Here is a 21,639-nt window from a genome sequence, read left to right as displayed (position 1 = left end):
TCCCTGGGGGTTTGGGTGGCAGTAGCCGGGGCACATCGGGATTGTCCTGACCCCCGGCGTGGTGCAGTGGCCCCTGCCAGCACTGGGGACCGGTCTGGGGCTGAGCCCCTCCCCGAGGCAGGCGGGGGGCCCTGCGCTGGGGGGGCCCTGCAGTGGGGTGCGTGCATGGCCCCACCTCTGCCAAGGGAGTTTGTCACCAGTGACGTCTCAAAGCATCGCCTTTTTTTTTTTTTCCCCCCTCCCATTTCAAAAACAAACAAAAAAACGGAATTTCTTAACTCGTGGTCAACTCAGAAAGGAGAAGCTCCTGCCAAGGGGGCGTTGGGGACGGTGCCCGCAAGGAGAGGCGCCCGCCGCTTGAGAGGATCCTTCAGCCACGTCCCTGCTCCACGCTGGGGGCACCGCGGTCCCTGGGGACATGGGTCCTGCTCTCCTCCTGCTGCTTACCGCAGCTGACGTCTGGCATGGTAGGTCCACTGCCCTCCCCAAAGCCCTACGGTGTCCCTGTGTCACTCTGGGGCAGGTTTGGGACGCGTTGAGGGTTTCCTGGGTGTCTGGTGTGAGTGCTCTATCCCTCCTTGGCTGAGGAAGGGTGGCAGCCTCAGTGGGGATGGGGATGGGGCAACGTTGAAGTTGGACTAATGGGTACTCGATTCCTGGTGGAGAGTGAAGCTGGGCTCCCAGTCCTGTCTACCAAAAGCCTGCTGTGGGCTGGGATGGTCCCTGCTTCATGAGGCAGCCACCACTGCTATGGGCAGGTTCAAGGAGCTTTGGCATAGGCAGGAAGCAGGCAAGAGAACATGTCTGCTCCATGGCACAGCAGGGAACAGACATCAGCTTGGTTTTTAGTGCAGACTTGGCTGTAGCAGCTTCCTGAAGACTATCCAGAACTATGTCATTACAGAGGGAGGACAGTGGTGGAAAGAGGGTGTGTTACTAGTCTCTGTTGGCTCTGGAGCCAGCTGTGCTGAAGGCTGGCTGTTGGCTGCCTGCAGCACTGCCAGGATAAGGCCAAGCAAGGGGTATGGAAAGGTGCACGTAGCATCTCCTCAGCAGTGGAGAGATAGGAAAGGAAAACTTCCCGCTGTTTGGGTCTGGGCAGGGATTAGGAGGTTCAGCAGAAGGTGTGTCCTGAGGGAAGCTGTCTCGGAAATAACCCTTTGCCCAAATGGGGCGAGAGCTGGAGATGCTTGGCCTGCAGGTGAAAGGGTTGGGAAAGTCGGCTGCATCGGCACCTTCCAATGCACCTTGTGCCCGGCTGGAGATGTCTGAGGATTGCTGTTTTCGGGTGGTGCTGGCATACACAACAGGCCTGAAGAGCCAGGTGTTAGACTTTGCGATGGAAACAGAACTCAGGCAGCCAAGAAGGGAAAGGTGAATATGCCTGGTTTTTGAGGCTGCGGAGATGGCCAAGAGATGATAACCCATCAACCTCAAGAGTCACTAAGCCTGTTCTGAGGTTTGCAACCAAACAGACAAAAACTAGTATTACTAATATCGTGTCTTAAGTGCTGGCAGCCTCTCGGATCTTGTGTGACACTTTCCTTCGCTATCCTTTTGAGCTCGCTCCCCACCTGATGAGACTATGGTGGGAAGTCCCCCCTGGAAGGGGGCAATCTCGGCGGGGGGAAAGCATTTAGGATGTAACAGGGAGGCAGTGTGTCCCTCTTGAGCCACTGCTGGGTTCATATTTTTCAGCCCAGGAAATTTGGATCCTTCTCACTGTTGCACTGCATGATACTTCACTTCAAGTCACGTCTTTGACATGCTGAGCAGACTTTTTCCAGGTGTGCTATGGTGGGAACTGGGTTGTGAAGGCTGCAGAGTTTTTGATTTCTTATGTTGGTTTTTTTGGTTTGTTTTTTGTTTGTTTGTTTTGTTTGTTTGTTTGTTTTTTAAGATAATAGGGGCTAGGCAGGTCTGATGTAGATTTGTGAGAGATCATAATGATATCTTTCTCTCTAAAGGTTCCTTGAGGCACTGGGCAATGCAGGTCACCAGCTGTGACATCCTTTTCAGGCCCTGTCTGCCATGTCAGGGTGTTAGACACACATTTTTGAGTACCATCACTGCTGGCCATCTGCAGCACAAAGCTGCAGCATGCCAAGGTTGTCCAGAGCAATAGCATCAAGCTGGAGCCAGAGCCTGACTTCTTTCTCCTACCTCTTGGACTGCAAGTGCATCTTCTGAGAGTACCCAGGGCTGATGTGGTATGACCATGGTGATCTGGGCTCTTGCTGGGGGAGTGTCAGGGGATCAAATCCCAGCTTCGGATCAAGCGGAGGAAGGATTTGAAACCTGATCAGCTCGCGTGTGTGTTCTTGGCCTTCTTGAGAGGTCTTCCTGGGATTTCTTTTGTTTTCTTGTTGTGGATGAATCTAAACCTCTGAGGTAGAAGTCCCAGGCAGACATGTGATAAGTACCCTTTTCCCCATCCCCTGCTCCCAGATACCGTAGATGATTCTGCGGAAGGTGTCCTCAGAAAGAAAGCTTTTCCCTCCCATCGTTGAGGAGGGAGCAAGGGGAGCTCAGGCCTGGTATGGGTCCCTCGAGGGCCAGACCTTAGCCCAGTTATCCCCCAGGACCAAGTCAAGGTCCTGATGACTGGCTTCTATGGTAAGGTTCTTGAGCCCTTCTGTCTTACCAGCCTTCACTTCTCCTTCCTCACCATTTCCACACCCTCAGCAGAGGAAAGCAATGTTTTGGCTGGCATGGGAGAGGCAGGGACAGAGCCTGCAGCTGTAACTAGAGGTCACGGTTACACAACCCAAGTGTGGTAAAACCTTTGGCCAGCAGTTACCGGCAATGCTGCGGAAGCTGCTGGAGAGCAGCAGAGAGACATCCCTGGGCTTCGTGCAAGATTGCACACTGGTCAGCAGGAGAAAGCCTCCCCCAGCAGCCCTGCTTCCCCATTCTGGAAAAGGACCTGCTGGTCTGACTCATCCCACAGCACCCATGAAGGAGCGGACACTTGGGTGGCCTTCACCTGGCATTGTCCTGCATCTAATGTCTTTGCCCTGTCTGTCCTCACTCCGCTTGTGTGGTGGTTGTGCCATTGACGGGAGTCTCCAGTGACAGCCTGAAGGCTGCTGGCTGCTTCTTCACTGTTACGGAGAGCACCTACCCTGAGCCTTTTCTGGCCATAGCATCTCAGTAGTAACTGGAGGTTGACAATAACAAGGTGTGACATGACTCTTTGTTTTTCTTGTCTTCCTGCTGTGGCCAAACCAAGGACTAGTTACAACATGGTGTTTCCCTGAGCCAGTTTGAATGCAGCTGTGAGTCAAAGAGTTTGGCTCCACCATCAAATGGTGTTGAAGCCTTGGATATGGAGGGATAGCTAAAGCAGAGAGTAGGTGAGGGAAAAGCATCCAGTGATAGAGAGTAAAAGCAACAGAAATGTGTCAAGCCCTGCTAGAAAAGAGTTTAGCAAAAAGGGAGGAACATTGTACCTCAGATATGTGGAAAATGTTGCTTTGCAAAGGATTCTGGGATATGTTTTTCTCCGCTCTGGGAATAAAGGAGACTCTTCCTGTTTCCACAGAAAGATAAAAACATTTAAAAAAAAAAAAAAGGCAGGGGAGATAAACTGTAAAATATTCCATGTTCCAAAGCTCCCTGTCCTCTGCTGCTTCCCCTAGGGGCAGTGAGTTTGATCCGGGCCTTTTTTGGGTTTCCCCTGGGCAACTGCATCGCTGTCACGTACCAGCAATGCTCTCCAGGGCCTCAAGTCTTGTATTCTTGACCCTTCATTGCATGGAGGGAGGCATCAGCCCAAGACTACTTAAATGATGCTCTTTGAGCTCTGATGGACAGGCTCTGGTGCTACAGCCCTGAGCACAGCTGGTAGTGCAGGACAGACATTTGTACCTTGGACATAGTCTTCCTCACCAAATGAGCTGTGAGCAGAGGTGGATGAGGATGGGTGCATGCTTCTTCTGCTGCGTTACAGGGACAGTGTCCAAGGCAGCACCTGGGAACAGATTTGCTTTAAACTGTCTTTGCTACCCATGACCATAAGCAGCCTTCTCTTCTCTCCTCCCTGCAACAAGGGCTGTGACATCTGGCCACTACTCCCCTTTCCGCTGAAGGATATACAAGTGCAGCTGGACTAACGGTGCCATTAGAGGGTGCTTTGCCCTCTCCCACTTCCTGATGAGTTAGGGGTTTTTATGTTCATTTGGACAACAAATCTTTCAACTAAAGAGCACTTGTGAGTCCAGAGCAGTCTGCTGTGGAGTTTGAGGCATCACAAGACCAAACTCAGCCCTCGTTTCTGCTGCCACCACCCAAGAGGAGCACTGCCTGCAGTGACCTCCTCTACAAAGAGCAATGCGTTGATAAGTATGGACAGCTACCTTTCTACTTGCTATTATTTGAACCTGGGTGTCTTGTCCCTTTAAGATGTTGAGGATGGGTTAGCAACCGGGAAGGAAAGCAGAAGTGGGAGAATAGCCCTGGATAGGGGCCGGAGCGGGGTGCAGAGCCCCCTAAGCACAGATAGCCATTTGCAATGTGTTTCCTGTCCTCCCTGAAGGCCTGGCGTGGGGGTAGCAGTACCGCTTCTTCCCTAGCCCCGCGGCACTGATTCATTTCTCACTTCCCCCCACCCTAAATATAGGTGGTGACTCAAAGAACTCGCTGATGTGGCAAAACAGGGAAAAAATATTTCCTTCTGACACTAAGGGCTGGAGTGGGATGCTGGTTCCCCTTTATTCAGCCAGCAGAGAAGCCATCTTCAAAGTAGAGATGGCATCAGAAATCCAGCTGGGTTGCAATGCCAGTGTCAGCGTGGCCTGGTGTGCTGTATGTACAGCTACAGCAATGGGCTTTCATGAGCTGTTTACCTTTTCTGTGCCTCAGTTTCCCACCTCCAAATATGAATAATGATGCTGATTCACTTCATAATGTTTTGATGGTATCTGTGAGGAAAACACACTGTTTAACATAAGCAGGTGTCCTTGAAAATCCACTGCCCAGCAACCAAAAAGCCTGTCTTCCCAAAAGGCATGCACTGACCTCCTGCTCTGCAGAAGCTTTCCAGGTGTGTTCTAGCTCATCACAGCACCAACGCAATGAAGAGAGCCCCATCTACTAGACTTGGCTTAAACTTCACCAAATGGTGTTACGGGTTAACCAAGTTCATATAGTAGCTCCAGCTCTGCCACAAAAGGAAAACTATTGCAAGAGGCAAAACCCAACAGGAATAACTTCCAAGCTAGCATCTGGCCTAATCAGCTCCAGATGATTTATTTTTCCATCCCAGTGCTCTAAATGTTCACATGTGGGGTTTTCTCTCTTCCCTGAAATTCATTCCTTGGAGTATCAGGCCATATTGGTCTGGTGGGATGGAGAATGGCTGGAGTGATGCCAGCCAAAAAGCCAGTTCGAATCCCAAGCCCAGCTTCTTCCTGATGCTGAGCTACTCCATGCTCAGCAGTGTGAACTCCAACAGAGCATTATTAGGGATCATTTTTGCATCCTCACTCTTTCTCTTTTTCCTTTGTAGGCTTGGCATCCCCAGTGATCAGCCCTGACCTCCCTGCTCTGGTTGTCAACACGGGTGATCCAGTCACCTTGCACTGCTCAGGAGAGTCTGAAGTTGAATGGAAAAGCCAAAAGAACACATTCAGCAACCACACCAGCAGCACGCTGAGTATTCCCAAGGCCACTTACAGGGATACAGGCACCTATAAGTGTGCTTATGTCAACAGCAGCGACAAGGGTATTGCAACTGTGCATCTGTTTGTGCGAGGTAACCATGCTTCCCTCTTCCCACATATGCCGGCAGAACGGCCTCCTTTCAGGGAGCACAGCCATTACACAGGTCCTCTCTATGGCTGTGGTTGTGCGTGTATTTGGGCGAGCAGTGCAGGTTCCTACTGGGGCAATGGCTCACCCACAACCATGTAAGCCCGCATACAATGGGGCCCATGTCTGAAGCACTGGGGTAGAGTATAGAGCATCTACATCTCATGGATATCTGTGAGTGGCCTGGACCTCTCCCTCCATTTACCTTGGCTTCCCTTCCTGAAAAAAACAGGGGTGAAAGTCTGTTTGGTGTTGTAATGAGCAGTGAGATCTGGAAATAAGAGAACTGTATTGCCAGTACCCCAGATAAAGGAAAGTCAGATGAATCACATCCTCGCAACATGACCTGAACCCCAAATATTCTTTTACCCCAGAAGAAGTTATGCTGTGGTAGCTCCACCACTTGGGTTCACCCCTTCCCCTGTACCAGAGATACAGTGCTAGACAGGGAAGCTGCATGTCTGATAAATAAAACTAACACCATGGTGAAAAGTTTAATTAGAGGTAAGCATACTTCTCAGTCTCTCTCGCCTATGTACATTTGTGAGTTGATTGCTGTGCTCTCCTCAAGTGCCTTGGCTGGAATTGGGCTTGTCTTGTGAGTTTTTGGAGGCTGAGTCAGGCAGGCGTTGAGCAGGGCTGCCCCAGCATCGAACTCCCACTGGGCACCAATGCTGGAGACTTGCCTTTGCTGGAATGTGTTTCTCAGCTTCAATGCATTTTCTGATTCCCTTCTCTGGCCTATCTTGTCTCCTCTGCAGATCCCAATAATGTGTGGTACATCCCGACTTTCCGGATCTTTGCGACCAAAGGTGGTAATGCTGAGCTCCCCTGTCTCATCACGGCCCCTGAGTATGGATCCAGCGTGACTCTGATAATGGATGACGCCTCCCATCTCTCACCCGGGACCAACTATTCTTTCAGTACTGAGAAAGGAATAACACTATATAATGTGCAAAGCAAACAGAAAGGCTCTTACCGATGCCAAGCAGTGATAAATGGAAAAATAGAGAAGACACCAAGAATAAGACTGATTGTGGAAGAAGGTAAAGGATTGGGGTTGCTGCAGTCCTCAGGGAGACAGCAATAGCTAAGCTGACCACAGTAGATAAGGAAAAACTCCTTGCCTGTGGTAGGAAAGACCTTCTGAACCTGCAATCTTTAAAGGGTATTTAATGGAAGCAACATTCCGTTAGCTTCTGGCAAATTGGCTCCTTCAGGTGGGTCTCCATCAGTTCAGCAGTGTTCAGATTTTTGCAGGCACTATCACAGAACAGAGGAAAAAAAGTCCACCTGTGTCCCTGATGTTCTCCAAGTCCTCAGGCCCTGATGCTCAGGATGTAACCATGGCAGAAGGTTCCCGTTCCCTTTCAACCCTTAGTGCTGACTGCTGTGCTGTCTCCAACCTGCACTGCTTCCCATAGACACGTGCACAAACAGGAGCGATGATCCCTAGGGAAGGAGAAGGCTGGGGGTAAAGAGACTGAAGAGGATAGAAAGGAGAAGGTAGCCAGGCCCTGGGGAGTCTCCAAAGCACACGGGGTTACTGGACCAGCTGATGTTGAATTTTTCCCTGCTTGCCTTTGTGTAGCACTGGAGAAGCCTGTGTCAGTGATGATGGACCCTAGAGACCACGTGCGAATTGTGGGCGAACCTTTTGAAGTCACTTGCAGAGTAATTGCTCCTTCTCACAAGTACGACATCAGATGGGTGACAGCAGCAAAGACCGTAAGTTGTGCAGCTTCAAGGGGGTATCGGGCTTTCCTGGAAACTGGGAGATATAGGGTGGTAAGAACTGCCCAGACCCAAGTCACTTGCAGCAAAGCCTTGAACTGCCCAACCAAAGCAGCTATTCAAACAAACTGTAGAAATCTGAATATGGCCATCCTTTCCTTGAGATGGCACAGGGTTAAGAAACACCTGCCCATGGTCAGGATCTTGCTGCAAGAGAGAAGGAAAGTATGTTTTCAGCTGAGTTCATTGAGCAGGGGCCACAGTACCTACTAAGGCAACATTTTTCCACCCAGCCCTGCCGGGGCTTATAAAGCAGCAAACATGTTCAGGACACAGAGTTCCCCAGAGAGAAGATACGGGTGAAGAAAGGGAATGCATTTCAAAATCTCTGTTGTACTGACTTTTAACCTCTAGATGGTTAGATAAGGCTTGCTAGAAGTCCTTATTGTATCTGATGCCTTTATTAAGGTGTTGAAATAACATACAAGAAATGAATGTATATAACATACAGGGAATATCTGCCCCGAATACCTAGGTTTACTACGCCTCGGTCTCTGCACAGATGCCTTTCAGTGGCAGGGGCTCTATAACAAAGTTCAGCAGCCCAGAACAGGAGAGGGTGGGTATGTTTGTTGTTAACTATTCAGTTCCATCCTCTGCCCTTCCAAGAAAGCGCCTGATGTTCCCTCTCTGCCTGACAGGTCAGGAGAACTAAAAAGCCTAGCTTTGAAAATGAGAACTACTTCATCAGCGACACCCTGTTTGTTCCAGCAGTCACCATGGAAGACAGTGGGAAATACACTTGTATAGCTAACAATTCAGCAGGATCCAGGAATGCCTCGACAACGCTTCAGGTAGTAGGTGAGTGCTTCCCCAAAAGACAAGGAAGATGTGGGCTGAATCACACCTAACCTTGAGTATTTGCCGCTTCTACCTCCATCTTGTTCCTAGTTTTGTTGCTGGAAACATCATTCTCGCTCGTGCCTGAAGGCTCATGTGAGAACTGTGGAGCTGCTAGGACAGGAACTGGTATTCCCTTCAAGTCTTGAGGGGCAGGAGGACATTTTTTGGATTCTGGATGAAAAATTGGAAAGCTCTTCTCAGTTTCTGTGTGTATATATAACAGCTTTAAAACAAAAAAAGACTGGGGCAACATTATGCTGAAGGAAACATTATGCCAGGAAAGGCTGGCTGGAAGGAAGGGCAAGCAACATGAGCAGAGTATGGATCTTTGTCTCTTCCAGTAACAGATCCACATAAGAGGATTCAGGTCTATTGTACACTTGTTTGTATCTCAAGACAGAAAATTCATCCTCACAGCTCGTAGGCTGGGGTTTGCTGATGACCCAAAGCCGCTGCATACCATGGCTGAGAAAGAGGGCTTGGTCTGAGTTGTTTCCAAGTGAGAAGCCAGGAGTTTAGCTAAGGGGCCTGTCTTCTATGGATGGTCAGGAGTTACAGTTTTAGCCTCATCGCTTATTAGGATACAGCATGTAAAACCTCTTTCCCCATGAGAGTTCACTAAGCCTTTCTAGCTCTCCTCAGGCAGAGTGTAATCCAAGCTGCCATGACAAAGAAGCAACTTAAAAGTACTCCTTTGGCAACACAATCTGTGTAATGCCTCATTCCCTCCTGCAGTGCCCCAGCTGCCCCTTCCAATAATGGTCCATTTATGAAGCTGGTATAAGCTTGTTTCAGGTCTGTGGACATGGCTGCTGATGGTCATGCTCTCCTCCATCCTGCAGAGAAAGGTTATGTGTTCCTGACCCCAGTGCAAGCCACCAGCCAGGAGGTTGCTTTGGGAGAGAGTCTGAAGCTGCAGGTCCACATTGAGGCTTACCCAAAACTTCTCCACTGGGCCTGGGAGCACACAAACCCCTCGAAGAACTCTGGGATTACCACGTTCAAGGACACAATGACCTCTGGAAACAACTGGTATGTGCTGTCTCTCTTCGACACTGTTCATGGCATGTTTCCAACAACGCTTTCCTTGTGAGACATGCAGACCCCATGCTACTGGCTTACAGAAAACTCTCTGGTTTTAAAGAGGGAAACTGTTCTGCCTTTCTGCCTTCTCCTTCCAGTATTATTAGCAAACCACAGTGAGCAGGTCTGATCAGGTCAAGGAGGACACCACCTCTGTCTAACTTGGCAGCCTTCTCTTTAAAAACCCTGTGGAAGTCGCTGTCACTTTTGTGGTCTGGGTGTTCAAGTTCACACTTTCCTTGCAGGAAGAAATTGCAGGGGTGGATGAACAGTACAAAAACCTGAATTCCCTCACTGCTCCTCAGACCTGTCCCTTTCTCTGCAGTCTGGAGAGTGTATGTACCGAGCGGCACTGTATGCCCCAGGTCAAGAGAAGCTGGAAAAATTGTTATGTGGATAAGACCTAATGGAGGGCACAGTCCTGCTCTTCCAAAGCCTGCAGCCAACTGAGGCCAAAAGGAGACTGAAAGAAAGAATCATTCCATTTGGTGGGGAGTTTTGGCAATTCCCCTTTCATTTTCTTAGAAACCCAAAATAATCCACAAGAGGAACTGTGCCACTCAGCAAGCGTGATGGCTTTAGGGCGAACTCTTTCTTGCATCAGGATCTGAGAAATGGGCTAGGGGCAGAAGGGAGTGGGCACTAGGGGCCATGACTTGATGGGCTAAGAAATGGGAAGAATAACTTATTCTGTCAAAGGCAGGAGGACCAGCATCCTCCAGCCCTTCAAAGGCAATGATTTAGATGTTAAACTTTCCTGTCTTTCTGAGCATTCACCCACCCGTAGCATTTCAGAAGTACTGTGCACTTGGTGGCAAAAGGTCTTTCCTCTAAGGAAAATCAGACCCTCCCTGCTTGCCCTGAAGGAGCAAGTAGCAGATTCCCCTCGTGGGCTGGGATTAGTGCTGGGAAGTGTTCACCCACTCCAGGGCACAGGGAGCAGCAGCATCTCACTGAGCAAAGACTGTGTGAGTGCTTGAGTTTCCTCAGCACAGCTTTCTTCACGGTGTTTACTCTCTCTGTGTGAGCAGGTATAACAACACGCTCTTCCTGACCCGCCTGCAGGAAGGAGAGGGAGGTCTCTATACATTTCATGCCCTCAACAATGAGACCAATGCATCGGTTACCTTCAGTATCTCTGTGAAATGTAAGTGCTTGGCATTGCCTGTTCTTTCACCCTGCTTGCCCTGGGCCTGGTGCCCAGCTGGCAGCACGTAGGGTGGGCTACCAGGGTGCTTCCAACCCTGTGCCCACAGGACACACAGCCAGACTGCATCTGGGACCCAGCCCAAACTATGCATAGCACAGGGGTTCCTGGTGTTTTATTGTTGCACACATGGAAAGTAAATCAGAGCACAGGGAACGTGCTCTTCCTCTGGTTGTAGCATTCACTGTTTATCTGCCTTCCCTAACAGCTCTTCCAAGGGTCTGCAAAATCAAGGTGCCAGACAATGACTCCAGCATCCTTCAATGCACAGCCATCGGCTACCCTGCCCCACGCATTGAGTGGTACCAGTGCCCCATTTACTCCGACAGGTAAGAAATGCCCAGGAGACGGAGCACCTCCAAGGTGTGTGCTTGCCCTCACTGTGCTGGCATTTGCTGAGCAGGCAATATAGCAGAGCCTGTTCAAGTAAGAGCAACAGGGATGTTGCCCTGCTGAAAAAAGAAGCTCTTGCAGACTGTCTGAGGAGAGGGGGCAGGTACTATTCCTGAAGCCTTGACCTTGAAGGGTTCAGCCACCTGTGATTCATGTTCTCCCAATGCTTTTCCAAGGAACATGTGGGTCCCTTGGAGACGTGCCCTGGTGTAGGCTGCTGTAGAGCTACATCCTGGCTGGTCCTAGTCATCTTTCTGGGACCTCCACAGGCCTGAGGCTCCACAGAGCACAGGCTTACTGAGCTACAGCGTGACGGGAGGCAACTGCAGCTGCCTGGAAAGGGGCGGTTGTGTCTTAGTACCAGCCCCATTCAAGGAGGGAACTGCTGCTAGAGCTCTAGCCACATAAAGGTAGTTAAGGCTCTGTCTGTACAGGGCTTTGATGTTCAGGGAGAGGTCTTTTAACCAGGCAGTGAGTAACATGTCTCACAGAGCTGCAACCCTAATTCCCAGTGTCTCCTCTCTAGCCTGATACAGGCACCAATTCACTTATAAGCAGCTATGCTGCAGAGGAACTCTCATTCTCTCCTGCTTGGTGTCTCTGCAGATACAATGAGGACTATAGGCTGCTACTGAATGACTCCAGTCCCCAGGTGATGAATATGTTGCCCTTCCAAGAGGTGGAGGTGGAGAGCGTTGTCCCGTTCCAGGAGCTGGGTGCCAATTTCACCTTCTGCTGTGTGGCCATTAACAGAGAGGGGAATGCTTCGGACATGTTTCACTCACTCACCATCACCAGTAAGATACAAACTGGTAGCTTGGCAGAGCGGGGGAGAACTTAGGAGCTTTTGGGAGCCCGTCTTCCTATATGTATATCCTTACTGTCTTGCAAGAGAGGTGGAATAGATTCCACAAGCCCTGTATCTTCACAGGAGGTGGGAGGCTGTGGCATTTGCCGGTCCTAGGAGCCATGTGGGAATTGCTGGGTGGGCATAGCCTGGTGCCAAAGCCTGAGCCACACCATGAACACCTTATAACTGCAGGACCTAGCTCCAGGGCACAGCTGCTGCTCAGCCCACTGGAGTCCAGGGGTTGCATCTTTTGACGGGCCTGTTCTTGCTGAACAGATCTTGGTCCCCAGTCAGTCTGACCTGCACCTGGTGCTCTTTGTGTGGAAATTGGGGTGCACAGGGGGAACCATTGCAGCCTTGAGTTTGGCATCAAGAACTTCCCTCAGTTCCCAGCAGCTCTTTTGGGTGTCTCCGAGGCCAGTGCTGGGTTGTGTTGCATACAGGGGAAGCCTAAGTGAACAGCTGGGCAAAATGCTCCCAAAGATGGGATTGAAATAGGAGTGGTTTACTTATCCCTGGTTTTTTGCTCCTCCAGGAAATGTCATGGCCCCCCCAAACAAGCTCTTCAGCCCCGTTCTCTCCACCTGCTTGGGCACATCGGTCCTGCTGCTCCTCCTACTCCTCTTCCTCCTCTACAAGTACAACCAGGTCAGACTCCCTGTTGCATAGCAAGGATTCACAAGGCCTGCCCAGCCTCAGAGACCACACTACCTCTGCTGGCAGCCACAGGCAGGGAGCACTCAGCTTGCAGGTACCAGGCAAGCTACCTCCTCATCTCCACTGCCTCCCAACTTCCCGCAGGAGTTTCCTGCTGCAGGCCAAGGCTCATGCACCAAAACCAGTGTGTAAACACCTCTCCCACCCTGATCCCTCAGTCCTGTAGCCCAGAGGTCATTGTGGATATTCCTTGGTGCCAGACAAAGGTGCTTGCTCTGTGCTGTCAATTGCAGCTGGTTTTGCTCTGGTCACCATGAATCCATGCAGTGAATTAAGGAGGGGAAAAAAAAAAAAGTGATTTTCAACTTGCATCTACTTTTTATTCTCCTCCCTGCTTTATAAAAAGCTGTCTTTATGGGGAAACAGGATGATGTTAGAAGGCGCTTGTCTCCAGGAAGACTTGGTCACTATTTTTATACAAGAACTTGCCCCGTTTTCTCTGCAAGACTCATTTTCAGCATTTGGATTCCTTCTCAGTTGTTTCCATAAACTGTACCAATCAATAGCCACCTCTGCTTCATCAGTGGGTGAAAATCTCCTGTTTTTCAGCTCTCCCTTTTGGCACTCTTCCTTTGACAGCCCACCAAGGCTGCAAATTTTGCAGCAAAGTTCTGGTGCTGGTTGTCAGAAGATCCAGCAGAGCCCTCTCCCAAACAGGTGCCTACAGCTTTGCAGGCAGAGCTGTCTTTGGCCAGTAGTCCAGAGAGAGAGGTGGATGGATGTGTAAGCACAGCTCTGAAGAAATAGCTTTTAGGAAGGCCTTGCAAGCCCAAGAGAAGCAGGACATGTTTATAAATAATCTTATCTATCTCAGCCATGGGCTTCTTGAGCCATGGCTGATTGCTGCAGTGCTAGGTGAATCGTGGAGCAGAAAGCAGCAATGCTCACCCTCTGGGAGCAGGCAACAGCAAATAAACGGAGTGCATGCATGTGACATTCTTTATGAAGGACCTCCACCAGAAACTGTGCTGCTTGGAGCATCCTCTCTGGGCCTTTTTCAACAGCCTGCAAGGGCATGGATGTTCAACTCTTGGGCAAGGGAAAAAGAAGTGGTGTGGGGGAGAAAATAGATGCTTTGCATCAAAACTGCAGGTCTTTTTGCCTTGGTTATGGTCCCTCGTGCCTGTGCTAACCTAGCTCTGAGCATCTACCCATATGCTGCATCCTTCTCTGCAACTATCCAGGGGAAGTGGTGAGGAGAAGCATTTCAGCACACACCTCCCAGTAGCTGGGACATGAAGTGATTCGTCACAGCCATGGTCACTCCACCTATGCTTCCCTGTGTCTGTCTTGATGGACCTGAGACCACCTTTGCCACTCTGGTTGCAGGTCCTTGCCTCTCTCCTTGTACAGGAGCAAAGGCTGCACACAGTATTCTCGTGGCAAGCTATTTTGCTGCCTTTCTCTGTATTTGTGCCTCCAGCCTGGCTCCCTAGCCCTCCCTAACATGAATGACAACACCCAGCACAAGTTGGCAACTGCCTCTGCCCACAGGCTCCAGCACCGCTTCTCTCTGTCCTTGCCTGGTTACTTCTGCCATGAGATTTGTGGAAAAAGAGAAGAAATTCTTACTTCTCTTTCTCCATTTCTTTTTTTTTCCCCTTGTAAGGGAAGCAGGGCTGGGCCAGCTCCACCGTTCTGCTGTGATCAGCAACCCAGGGTACCAAGGAAGGAGACACAACAGGGACACCTTCCTCCGGTACCAGCTGGGCACAGCTCAGCCAGTGATCTGGTGGGACGTGCTGTCTCTCCCAGCTCTGCCATCCCAAGTGAGGGCAACGGGCTACCTTAAGTGAAAGAGGCAAGAGAGCTTCCCTTAGTCACAGGTGATGACCTGGGGGGACTTTGTAACAGCAAAGGGACCAGGCTGTCCAGACAAAGCCTCTCTCAGGCCAGATTGAAAGCAAGAAATATTTGATGGGCTGAAACCTAAGTCTTCCCTCTATGCATGCAGGGTGAGAGCTAGAGTGCATGCTGGGAGTGGGGAACCCTCAGGACTTGAGGAACATTGAATAACTAGAGGCTCTTCCTTACAGAAACCCAAGTACCAGGTGCGGTGGAAGATCATTGAGGCCTGTGAAGGGAATAACTACATCTTTATCGATCCCACTCAACTGCCATACAATGAAAAATGGGAGTTTCCCAGGAATAACCTCCAGTTTGGTAAGAAACCTTCCTTGCTGCTTGCCTTGGCGGCATGCAGCTCATCACAGAGCTGAAATGCTCCAAGGGGCAAAGCCAAAGCAACTGGGCAACATCCAAAGCTGCATCCAGACATGACAGCAACATCCTTAATCAGGCCTCGCTGCCCTTTTCCACACAGGGTAGTAAATGCCAGGGTACAAACTGCCTCCAGCCTTCCATTGCTCCAAGGAAGGTTGAGAGAATCACGTCCCTCCTCTTGCATCTGGGGTCATTCCTAACACATAGAGCTGGTGAGCCCATGTTTGGACGTGGCCTCTTTCATACCATCTTGGCTCACGCTAGAGTTCCCCTTAGATGTTAACCAGCTCTTGACTAAGGGATGTGTCATCTCGTCTGGGCTTAGCAGGAATCCCCACCCACCAGACATCTCCTCAAGGCTACGTGCAGGACAACTGCTCACTCTCTTTCTATAAAGCATCTTATAGGCATATTTTGTTCCCCTCTGCAGGAAAAACTCTTGGAGCAGGAGCCTTTGGAAAAGTGGTAGAAGCCACCGCTTTTGGGCTGGGCAAAGAAGATTCGGTCCTCAAAGTGGCTGTGAAGATGCTAAAGTGTAAGCCCAGAGCAACTTGCAAAGGCTGCAGTCCCCCAAGCCTCTTTGGGCAGGATGTAGTGTGTGTTCAGCACAAGTGTTTGTGCTCCCAGGCTGCAACATCTACTTTTTTAGATGTTTCTGTGATAAATACTGGGTGCTGGAATCGCGCTGCTGTCATTTTTGTGGACACACGTGGCCAGAGGCACAGACAGAGGACACAATTTCCTCTCTGAGTGTCTCCTCCTTTTGTTCCATCTCTCTGTCTACACCTTTTTCTGTCCTCCCCCATCATCTCTTCCTTGTCCCTCCCTCACTCCTTCACACAGCCCTTTTCCCCTTGTCTTGCAGCATCGGCAGACACAGATGAGCAGGAGGCTCTCATGTCCGAGCTGAAGATCATGAGCCACTTGGGACACCACGAGAACATTGTTAACCTGCTGGGAGCATGTACCTATGGAGGTGGGATCCCACAGCCCTGCTTCCCCCATGGACCCCTCCCATGGCCTGCTCCTCTGAGGCTGTTACCTCTCCTCAGTCTCACAACAGAGACAGCTGATGAGCTCGGCAGGCTTTTTTGAACCTATAACTTTGTGAGGGCCTGTTGGCTGGCCATTTCCAGATGCACTTATGTGCAGTGTGGGTTCTGCTGCCCGGGAAAGCAGTCTGCAGGACAGGTCATGGTAACATCGCTTCTTAATGAACCCTTTCTGCCTCTCCCCCAGGCCCAATCCTCGTCATTACCGAGTACTGCCGCTACGGAGATCTGCTGAATTTCCTGAGGAAGAAGGCTGAATCCATAGTTATCCAGGATTCTGCTCTGGACACATCTCTGGACAGCACTGCTGATTACAAAAACATTGACCTAGAGAAGAAATACATCCGCAGGTAAAAGCAGAGCTCTAGTGGCCACAGGGCTGAGCAACGCAGGGCCTGGGTGCTTGCTGGCAGAAGTGCAGAGGGCTGTGCTGGGGAGAGATCAAGGCCAAAGTTCTGGGGACTTGCAGAATACCAGGATGTGAAAGCCCCTGGGTTTGCCTGTGTTTAGACTTGGTTACGGTTCCAAGTTTTTCAAAGTCTTTGACAGCAGTCGTTGAATATCCCACAACAAATCCAGGCTTCAGTCCAGTCTGCCCTCCCACAATCTGCAATCAGAATTTTTGGGGCTTCCTGCACTGTTGGGCGCGTGGGTTTTGTAGGACAAGAGGCTGAGCGCTCTCCATCAGCCAAGGGCAATCCCTTGACAAAAGGGGAGCAGTACTTGGAGCCCCATACCACAGGGCACCTGGGTCCCCTTTCCGAATCAGCCTCAATGTTGACTTTCCCTTTGCCCTGAAGCCTCCAGCCAAGATGCTTCCTGCAGGCAGGGATGGGGTTTCTTCTCTCAGTGGCTGTGGAGAAGGGCAGAAGGTGCTGCTGGAGGGTTGCTAACAGCCTGCCTCCATCTCTGTTGCTTCTGACTCAGTGACAGTGGCTTTTCAAGCCAGGGTTTGGAAACATATGTTGAAATGAGGCCTGTGTCGTCGTCGTCATCATCTTCAGCGTCATCAGATTCTGCGCAAGCCAGGGGTGAGTTAAAGGCTCATTTCTGTGTTTTTATGATTTCTTTATTCTGGTGATCCTGTCTGGTTTAGCCTCAGGGAACCAGGATACAGCATAGCTTGCATTACTCACCAGGTTTGCAGCAACTCTAAAACTTCATTTTGAATTTCAGGGAAAAGCTCAGAGGAAGATGATGAAACCAGGGAGGACCTCCGTCCCCTCAATCTCTCTGACCTGCTACAATTCTCCAGCCAGGTGGCCCAGGGCATGGCATTCCTTGCATCAAAGAATGTGAGTGCCAAGAGGACAACTGCCCCCAGCATCCCAACTGGGAAACGCGTCTGCACAAGGCTTGGGGTGTTTTTGGATGGGGTGACCAAGCTCAAGCAAGCTGCTGCTGGAAATGGGCCTCTCTGCTCCGTTTGTTGGGTTCAGACACGCTGGGCCACGGTGACTGGTCTTCCCTTCAGAGCCTTTGTCTCCCACGGGCTCCGGGCAGGCTGTCACAGCAGGGCAGTGTTACGGGGGAGAACCCAGGGCTGCGCATTGTGCTAGTCTCAACACTTTCTCTCCAGCTTTTACATGAGGTCAGAAACTTTGATGCGAAGCTTTCTCGCGTTGGCAGCTTCCCCACTGCCCCAGGGACAAGGAACTGAAAGTGGCCGTTGAGCTGTCTGCCAGAGCTGGCTCATCTAGAGTATCGGAGAGTAACTGTATGACTGTTTCAGAGATGGGGGCACAGTGTCAACAGCCCCTGGCTCTGAGCCTCCTCCCACGGGGGAAGATGACGGCCCCATGAGTGATTAAAGGACGCGGCATGAAATGCCACAATGTCTTAGCACTGCAAATGAAGTGGTTGCAAGAGAGCCCATATTCCTTGTACACGGTACCTCTTACAGAGGCTTTTCAAGCAGTATGTGTTCCCCCTGCCCCTATTAAGTGTTGTTTCGGTGACAGGCCCGGGCTGTAGAGAATTAACTGGGACTGCTGGGGGACGTTGGCTGGGTCTCAGTTGCGCTCTCTTCTCCCCAGTGCATCCACCGTGACTTAGCAGCCAGGAATGTGCTCGTATCAGATGGACGGGTAGCCAAGATTTGTGACTTCGGCCTGGCCCGCGATATCATGAATGATTCGAACTATGTTGTAAAAGGCAATGTAAGTAATTAAAATGGGGAGAAGAGAAGGTACGGGGGTAGGGTGCAGCTGGAGCACGGAGGACAGGGTGTAGCGTAAACTGCCAGCTTGTCCCAGTCTGCAGGACTCTTTGCTCTTCCAGGCCCGACTGCCCGTGAAATGGATGGCCCCAGAGAGCATCTTTGACTGCATTTACACAGTGCAGAGCGACGTGTGGTCTTACGGCATCCTTCTCTGGGAGATCTTCTCCCTTGGTAAGAAAGAAGCGAGCTTGTAAACCTCACTTGTTTTCCGTGGCTTACCACTGCCCTAATGTCTCTGCAGAAAAGTTTCCAAGAAAGGAGGAAGGTTGACAAAAATCTAGGTTTTATCAGGGCTATAAAACGCTGTGTTATGCTTCCAGAGGGACCATTAAAAGCAATGGATCCTGGATGATTTGCTCTAACCCAGAACTCCCTGAGAACGAGTAGCACTGGCTCAGGCGATGCTCCAGGCTGCCTCTTCTCACCCCCCAAGGCTGGAGCGTTAAAGCCTCTGATCTGAGAGCCGCCTCTGCTCCTGTTACTGTCACAGGTAAAAGTCCGTATCCCGGCATGGTGGTGAACAGCAAGTTCTACAGCATGGTGAAGCAGGGGTACCAGATGGCCAGGCCCGACTTCGCTCCCTTGAAAATGTGAGTGGACGCGCTGAGCTGCACACGACGGGTGGCCGGAGCCGCTTCACGGGGGGCAGGCAGGGAGGTGGCACGGGGACCTTGGTGACGGGTCTGCCTGCTGCTCCCGGGTCTGCCTGCCCTTGAGGTTCAGGTTGGATCCTACCAGGCTGCTCCTTGCTCCTGTAGGAAAGCAAGACCTGGGGCAGTCAGTTACGATGATTTCCCCTGTTTACGGACAGGAAGATGGCAGAGCTCATGTTGTACGCCTACATTCCTGAATTTGGTGGATTTTTTTTTTTTTTCAGTCAGCTACTTTTGACCCTAGGACTGTGAGAAGAGAAGCCTGAGTAGGTTACAGGAAGGCAATGAGTTTAAGCTTAAAGAAAAAAGTACTGGCAGCATAAAGTCCCTTGTTGATAGATCTGAGAACTTTGCTCTGTCCACTTCTGTGCTCACCTTTCCCTGGAGCACTGCACATGCGCTGACCGCGGGTTTTGAAGACAAGGGACTGCTCAGTACCGTGTGCCTGCAATACAAAGCGCTGCAGGGAAGAGCCTGGGGGTGCAGACGCCCCCGCAGCTTTGCAGCAGCACAGTGCAACCGCCCTGTCCCTGTTTGGCTCTGCAGGTACAGCATCATGCAGCAATGCTGGAGGCTGGAGCCCACGGAGAGGCCTACCTTCGACCAGATCGGCTGCTTCATCCAGAAAGAACTGGAGGTGCATAAGGAGCAGGTGAGGACCTTTGGGGAGGAGAAGGGAGACGTGCTTTCCCCCTACATGAACATAGCTCCTGGGTAACTTTCCTGGTGATGTCCCTTACCTTTTAACTGATGGGAGCAGTTTAGTGTTGGTGAAAAGTCCAGATTTCCCCGTGCTGAAGGGTTCAGTCACTCCCCACCCTGACCAAAGGAGGCTGGACAAAGAAATACAGCTGCTCTGCAGCAATACGGGTAGCAGTACGACCACCAGCGCAGCAGCCCTGCCCCATTCCCCTGGATTTGGTGCGCAGCTGGGCAAAAGGCGCGCTGCCTCCTGATGAGCTGTCCTGCAGCTCTGCAAAAGCACGGGCATGGCTGTCCTGCCAGCTAGCCGTGTCCCGTGGCCACAGCAAAGGGTAGTGTTGAGTTAGCTGGTCACCCAGATGTCGTACGCCATTGAAGGGACCTAAACACACTTGGGGTGCGTCTTTTTTCTGTTGTTGTTTTCAAGGACTACACCAACCTCCCCTCCACTGCTGAGGAAGACAGCGGCTGCGATACCTCCGGCTGCTGTGAGGAGTCCTGCGAGCAAGAGGAGAGCGGCCAGCCCCTTCTCAAGAGCAACAACTATCAGTTCTGTTAGCTGGTACCATCGCCCCGGGGTCGATCCCCGTCCTCCTGGCTCTGCAGAGCGCACGGTTCTGCTCTGCCCTAGGACGCAGGCTCCTCCCGCTTTGGCTCTCCTCTCCGTGCTTTCTGACGTGATGAGCGTTGCAGACTCCCTCCCTGACAGGATAGCGCTGGAGCGACTCAAAACCAAGACTCACCATGGGGTCCCTAAGGTCTTATCTCAAGCGTAGCATAGAGTTGTTAGGACGATAGCGCGCTCCATCTCTACCAGGTGCAGAGAGGACCCTCTCACCTGCCTCCCCACCCCCGCAGGAGGCGGTGGGTGGGGTTTTTTGTAGGGTTTTTTATTAAATACAAGTTGCAGCCCAGTAAGACATTTCCAAAAGTCACTCACACGACTGAACCCTCGTGCCTTATGAGCACATCTGGAACTAAGTCCTGAAGCTGGAACTGCTCCGCACACCGGAGGCAGCCCTCCTTGGTGGTCCTGCTCTCTTCCCTTTGTCACTCTGACTGCAGATGGTGCAGGGTGAGTGTTTAGAGATAGGTAAAGCCTCTACTTAGCATTAAATATGCATTAACCTCTACATTTCCTCACACAACCGAGCTCTCTGCAGCTGATGCTTCTGCAGGGCGTGTTTGGGTGAAGCGAGCCAAGGAGACAACCCCAGGGTGATGTGAACTCGTGCCCCAGGAACAGGAGCGAGGGGCAGTTATTTCTCAGGTAAACTACAGAAGTAACAGCGCTCTTCCACGTGAGCACTGAACACAACCCCAACCCAGGAAAGAATGGCAGCTTAAACAGATCTGGAAACGATCAACGTAACACATATCCTACAAAACTTCTGAATTATTAAACATGTAGCAATCACTGCCTTTGTCACGATTATAGATATGCTCTTGTACATATTTTCCTGAGTGTATTTTTAATAGTACAGCTAAGGTAATTTTTTTTCATAAGCTAGGGCCTAATGCCCTTAAACTTATTTCTCATCTAGCTCTTGTTCAATATTATGAATGCCACGGCCACCTGGTCCTGTGTAGCTATCAGAAGTAGCTAACGAACCTTTTTAGCTTCACCTGACTGCAGGTAAAGGATCAGTATTTTAGATACAAGCACTGACAGGGCTCGGGCAAACTGCAGCGAGACAGAGCTACTGCACGGCAGGCGGCCTTCGTCCGGCTGCGAGCAGTTACGCTGTGGGCCACTTCTGATCATGTTAAACCTGGTTTTATGCTAACACCAAGTGATTCATTTCTCCTTACTAAATAAAAAGCTAATGTATTTCTATCTATCTGTCAGCATTATAAAGAATAAAATAAGATGTTTAACAAAACTAGTTTCTTCTAGGGCTTTAAGGACTGTTCTCAGAGGGGAATGGTGTCTGAGGAACAGGCAGGGTGCAAAAGGATGGGCCAGTGCCCGGGTGCCGCACTGGCCCTTGTCCTCAGACACTTCTCGTTACAAGTTCTCAAAACCATTCAATCTTGTGTAATGCAAAAAAATTATTAAAGGCAAGGTTTTAAAGCACTTTGCTCTGACT

At 50.7% G+C, this 21,639-nt stretch overlaps 1 protein-coding gene across 1 annotated transcript; it reads left to right on the top strand.

Annotated features, from left to right (window-relative positions):
• Positions 1-295: 295 nt before the first annotated feature.
• Positions 296-21,574, top strand: CSF1R (colony stimulating factor 1 receptor). Its single transcript, XM_082323741.1, has 21 exons — positions 296-467; positions 5,510-5,755; positions 6,573-6,857; positions 7,403-7,539; positions 8,247-8,406; positions 9,291-9,480; positions 10,563-10,678; positions 10,947-11,067; positions 11,738-11,928; positions 12,517-12,629; positions 14,735-14,861; positions 15,352-15,456; positions 15,787-15,897; positions 16,161-16,323; positions 16,901-17,004; positions 17,150-17,268; positions 18,010-18,132; positions 18,254-18,365; positions 18,685-18,784; positions 19,394-19,499; positions 19,977-21,574. The coding sequence occupies exons 1-21, from the start codon at positions 419-421 to the stop codon at positions 20,106-20,108; spliced, it is 2,910 nt and encodes a 969-aa protein (XP_082179867.1). The 5' UTR covers positions 296-418; the 3' UTR covers positions 20,109-21,574.
• Positions 21,575-21,639: the final 65 nt, after the last annotated feature.

The sequence above is a fragment of the Platalea leucorodia genome, assembly GCF_965183815.1.
Source record: "Platalea leucorodia genome assembly, chromosome: 11".
In the NCBI taxonomy this organism is placed as follows: domain Eukaryota; kingdom Metazoa; phylum Chordata; class Aves; order Pelecaniformes; family Threskiornithidae; genus Platalea; species Platalea leucorodia.
This window is presented reverse-complemented; position numbering and strand designations above follow the sequence as displayed.

Excerpts from the sequence above, each read along its gene's own strand:
- CSF1R (XM_082323741.1), top strand. The coding sequence starts at position 419 with ATGGGTCCTGCTCTCCTCCTGCTGCTTACCGCAGCTGACGTCTGGCAT. Across the intron at positions 6,858-7,402 it reads AAGACTGATTGTGGAAGAAG|CACTGGAGAAGCCTGTGTCA; the intron begins GTAAAGGATTGG and ends GCCTTTGTGTAG. Across the intron at positions 11,068-11,737 it reads TGCCCCATTTACTCCGACAG|ATACAATGAGGACTATAGGC; the intron begins GTAAGAAATGCC and ends GTGTCTCTGCAG.